The 5,165-nt window shown below is 41.2% G+C and overlaps 1 protein-coding gene across 1 annotated transcript; it reads left to right on the top strand.

Annotated features, from left to right (window-relative positions):
- Window positions 1-451: 451 nt before the first annotated feature.
- On the top strand, window positions 452-4,371 carry TM2D3 (TM2 domain containing 3). The gene is made up of 5 exons (XM_010143904.1): window positions 452-548; window positions 1,418-1,575; window positions 2,098-2,272; window positions 2,689-2,764; window positions 4,020-4,371. The coding sequence occupies exons 1-5, from the start codon at window positions 461-463 to the stop codon at window positions 4,183-4,185; spliced, it is 663 nt and encodes a 220-aa protein (XP_010142206.1). The 5' UTR covers window positions 452-460; the 3' UTR covers window positions 4,186-4,371.
- Window positions 4,372-5,165: the final 794 nt, after the last annotated feature.

Here is a 5,165-nt window from a genome sequence, read left to right on the forward strand (position 1 = left end):
GTGGTGCTGCCCTGCGGGCTCAGGCACCGCCTGCGCAGCCCCCAGCCCGCGGAACCGGGGGGTTCGCACGGAGACAGCCGTGGCTGCCAGCCAGGGCCTCTGTTCCAGCTTTCTGTCAGAGATGTAGCTGCGTTCCTTGGTTAAATGGTTTTGTTCGGTAGCAAATACTGTGTAAATTCTACTTTCTGAGCAGTGATTTTTAGTTCTCAATCAAAAAAAGAGACTGAATTGAAATAAATGTGGTTTCTTGTATAAAAGGATATGCTTGTTTTTTAATGGTTAATGTAAACATTCTAGTATTTGTAGAACAGGAAAAGAGGTTTTTATAATTTTTTTAAATTCACACTATGCTTTCCAGTTGTAATTTAATATCAGCATGCTGAAATCAGACTGTTTCTGAAGATTGACTTCATTCGAGAGATACCACTTTCTCCATTTTTGTTTCCTAGCCGGGTCTTTGATGACCACAAAGCACTCACAGCCACAGTCCACATATGCAAAAAGTCTAACTTCAACCAGTACAAATACTCCTTTTTCTAAAGCAGCAGGTACAGTATTACGCTGTTTCTTCTGTTTTTCTTCTGTGTCCCTTTTTCCTCAGTCTCTTGAGTTTAATAGTAAAGTTCTTGAATTCTGTCTTAGAAACCTGTTTGTGCTTTCACAGTGGTAGAAGACATTATAGTGTAACACACTGTGAATTGCTCTTCAATAACCTTAATTTCTTAGTCTGGATTATAGAATTAGAAAATTGCTCCATGTAAGATCTTAGAACTAGAAGACAACCAGTTCGGCTGCTATTGTGGTTCATATTGTCTGTGCTCTCTTGGACGGTGGAAGTTTTTGAAATACGTTAGTGTTTTGCAAGAACGTGGTACTGTTCCCCATCGAACATAAAATACAGTTTTTGTAACTTACTACAGGGTGCATCGGGATTGGCTGAAACACCGTAGGCTTAATAAGGGAATTGAAGAGTTGATTCTGAACATCCAACACACAGCAAATGGCTGAGCTGGCTGTAACCTTCATTAGGCCTGAACGAGAAGTAGTTTACGCGTGTCAGCCTGCTTCTGCACCTAAATTGGTGACGTCTGCTGAGAAGCACTGGCTGAGGCGGCGCTAATGCGTGCTGAGCTCAGTTCTGGTGGTGTACTGATGGTGCTGCTGTGCTGCACGGCACTGCGAGGTCCTCGCAGGGCACCCCGCTGTGTCGCTCAGCTCACGTGGCTGTGGCAGCGGTTCCCACTACACAAGCTTGTAACGCTGCTCCCTGTACCGTAAGGAAAGCCCTTTACAAGGCGTCAGTGCGTGTCTGCGTATATATATATGTATAAAGGAAAACACATGTATATATACACTTTAGGTTATGCAGCTTTTTAAATTTGCTCTCTTTCTTTTATTCACATATTTTACCTTTCAGAAAGTACAGAAATTCCATCTTACGTGACCAAATGTCCCAGCAATGGGCTTTGCAGTAGATTGCCGCCAGACTGCATGACGTGTAACACGAACTACTCCTGTACGTATGGGAAGCCGGCTGCTTTTGATTGCAGAGTCAAGCCACACGTTCATTGTGTTGTAAGTAACCTGTGTCTTTGAAACCCAAGTTCAAGTCATTTGCTTGAACTGTGGCATCTTGTCATGAGAGAAAGAATTGACTTCCCGCTTCTCGCAAAGGCAGGTTTGCAGGTCTGTGCTACATTTAGCAACCGCCTACAGTGGAGTCAGGTTAAAGAGGCGGATCTGCCTGTTTCCATTTTGCCTTTCTGGTGTTGGACCTTTCTGAGAAGCAGCCATGCAGATCAATTTGTTGAACAATCAAAACTGAACTGTTTGAAAGTGGTGAGGGTAATCCTACAGGCAAGACTGAATGAGTCCTCCTTTTGGCAGTAGCCTTATACTGGAGGAAGCATGTTAAACTGTGCTTTAATAACTGTCGGGTTTGTAATGTCGATGTTCCTATTTCAGGTGACTACCTAGAGGTAGCAAAGAGAGTGGTTATTTTGCCTAAAATGTCTACCCATGAGGTGTAATTTGATACTGCAGACTGCATTTTTTTTTTATTATTACTAGTGAAGTGATAATGTTGTCCTTTTATAGGATGAGAATAACCACGAGCAGGAGAACTTTACCATTAACATGACATGCCAGTTTTGCTGGCAGCTCGCAACAACTGATTACGTGTGTACCAATTCTACCAACTGCATGACGGTCTCTTGTCCGCGACAACGATACAATGCCACTTGTACCGTGCGGGATCACATTCATTGTCTAGGTGAGGTGGGCTAAAGCAGATTCTGCAAAGAAGCTTTTTTCCTAAAAAAATTCCTTAACGTTTTTGTAATGGGTAAATATAATGATTGTTTAGGTCTGTTGCGGTAACAGCCTGCACCTTGATTAATCTACTGCATTTTGTTACATTTTAATTTTTAATGTAATAGCGACATCTACCAGTAAACATTAGTTTTTAATACTGTTGTATACCTTTATTTGAGAGAAAATAGTTCTGGTTTATTTCTGTTGACTTCTATCAATTTAAACTAATTTGGAAGCCACTAACGGAGTCATGTCAAATGTCTCAGTAGGATAATTTTAGAAAGAGAAATACAGTATCTTCTTGCTTGTCATTTTCATACTCGTGATGTGGCCTTTGTTTATTACGTTGAGGTTTGTCTGTCTTTTGATGTTTAGGTAACCGTGTCTTCCCTAAGATGCTCTATTGCAACTGGACTGGAGGTTATAAGTGGTCTACTGCCCTGGCGCTGAGGTACGCAGAAGTACGGGATAACGTCAAGCTGAACTAGAGAATGTTACTAGAAATAGACTGTAAAATCTTCAGTCTCTGTGGTTTTGTTCTGCTTGGTATTTTGTAACAGTGTACTGAGGAACCAACATTTCATACAGTCTAGCTCAGAATTTGGAGGCATGGGGTGCCTGAAATTTCCTATGTGACAATACTAGCGGTCTTCAGTAAACAGAGCTTGAGGGAAAACGTTTACACTATTTCTGTATCAAAGGTACTTTCGTCAGAATAACTCCGATGATTCACAGAGTGATCTGAGCTGAGAGGACACGTTGGCTTTTGTTCTGCGTGGTGTCAAATGAAGTACAAATGCTTAAAATCTGCCAATTTTTTTTCTTTGTGTTTTTAATATACTTTAAACAATTAGGGATGAAAATTGTCTGAATCACTTTTAGGCTTCTGAAAGGAACGCAGCTCTGTCTGAGTTTGATGGATGTCGCTGAGCTGGCTGCAGTTGGAATACATTTTTATGGCTTCCTTCCCAACCGTAACTGCTAGAAATGCCCTATGACGAAATGCCCTACGTTCTTGCATTTTAAATGTTTAGGGAAGATACTTGTGTAGCAGCATTGAAAGAAACGATAGAGGTTATTTTGGGGATACTGCAGCGTTAGAACAGCATGGTAATGATTTGAGAGTAGCTGATATTCTTTGGGTGGGAAGACCTGTATCATTAACTGTTAGTATTTCAGAAGTGGTTAATATGATAAATGAGGTAGTAGCAAGACTCTATTCCTGGAGCCAAAGAATACAATAAGACTCCTGAAGAAAGTGATCTAACACACTTGACCTTTATAGCAAGAGATGTTTTCTCTGCCAGCAGCTGGAGAAACCTGCTGTTGCTTCACTGCTGCGTGGGGCTGATTATAGTGTTTGGGCCTGTTATTATAGCTTGTTTGTTGGGGTTTTTTAGCTTCTGCTAGATCAGAAGAGGTGAGGTGCATTTATAAATATGAGAGGTTTGGATTTTATTGCTCATCACGAACAAAAACCTGTCAAGTCTCTGGACAGTATTAATTAGCTAAGAAATAGTGCTATTTCATCAGAAGCTTTCTCACTTAATAACCAGCCTTCTTGTACAAAAAATGTGTAGTTTCTGGAGTGATGTAAAGCAAAATTATCATCGACTTGTAGGTATGTCAGAAGGAAGTGTGTATGGATATCCAAACCGAGGTCCTCTAAAAAGAGTAATAATGAATCGTGTTTTTCTTCTTTCTAGCATCACCCTTGGTGGATTTGGTGCCGATCGTTTCTATTTGGGCCAGTGGCGGGAAGGTCTGGGAAAACTCTTCAGCTTTGGTGGACTCGGAATATGGACACTGATTGATGTGCTGCTAATAGGTGTTGGCTATGTGGGACCTGCAGATGGTTCTCTTTATATTTAAGTGGGGGTGCAACACGTTTCAGAGAGCAGCAGCTGCTTGGAAGGGGCTCTGAATAAAAGATTGTAGAGATTTGAACCTTTCAGGTAGAATGAAGAACAATTGTTCTTTCTGTGTACATACGTTTTAATGTACAGTATCTGTACCTAGTTTGCCTTTAACTAAGGTAAAATAAAAGTGGATCACTGAGGAAGTTGAAATTCATTTCCTTTCTTCTATGGACGTGCTATTTTTCTATGAAAAAAGTTGGACAGCTAACCAAATTCTGCACTGCGCTCAGACTTGGATGGCCTGTCAAGCACTAACTTGAAATTGTTTACTTCCTAACATACTTGTTATGCTCGAATTTAACTTTAAAGGTACCTTCCCTAAATATGTCGGTGATACCTTTTTTTTTTGTATTTGTGGGAGGATAATTTATTTGCCTGATTTACTCTAGTCGTATGTAGATGACTGTGGTTTGTGATGTTAATTACATTCATCTCTGTTTCGGGACATAGCAAGAGCTAATGTTTGCTTAGTTGCTTGTTGACTTACAATGGTGAGTTTTTTAGAATTAGATTGCAGTAACACTAAAAGCTCAGCGTGAAATAGTTGCAATAGATTTAAGGGTTGTTCTAGAATGTCTTTATTTCAGTTGGGTTTGACCTGCGTATCATGTGCTATCATGTGCTATCATGCATATCTTGTGCTAGCAAGCTTGCCAAGTTAGTTTAAAATATAAGTAGTTTAAAATAATCGATGCATTTATCCACTGACGCGGTAGCAAGCCGTGCTGCGTTACAAAGAGTGGTTTAGCTGAGTTCGCTTCAAGACCCTGCGGGCCAGGCGGCCTCTGCCCGTGTCCTCCCCCTTACGCTGGACCGGAGCTGTCGCTTGTGTAGTGCTGGGCTGCGGCGGGTCTGACCATCGCGTCGCTCGAATAAAGGTGATCGTCAGGCTTTTATGGCATTCGTACTAATGGTGGTTTTTGTGACCTCGCC

The sequence above is a fragment of the Buceros rhinoceros genome, unplaced genomic scaffold (assembly GCF_000710305.1).
Source record: "Buceros rhinoceros silvestris isolate BGI_N320 unplaced genomic scaffold, ASM71030v1 scaffold41849, whole genome shotgun sequence".
Lineage (NCBI taxonomy): Eukaryota > Metazoa > Chordata > Aves > Bucerotiformes > Bucerotidae > Buceros > Buceros rhinoceros.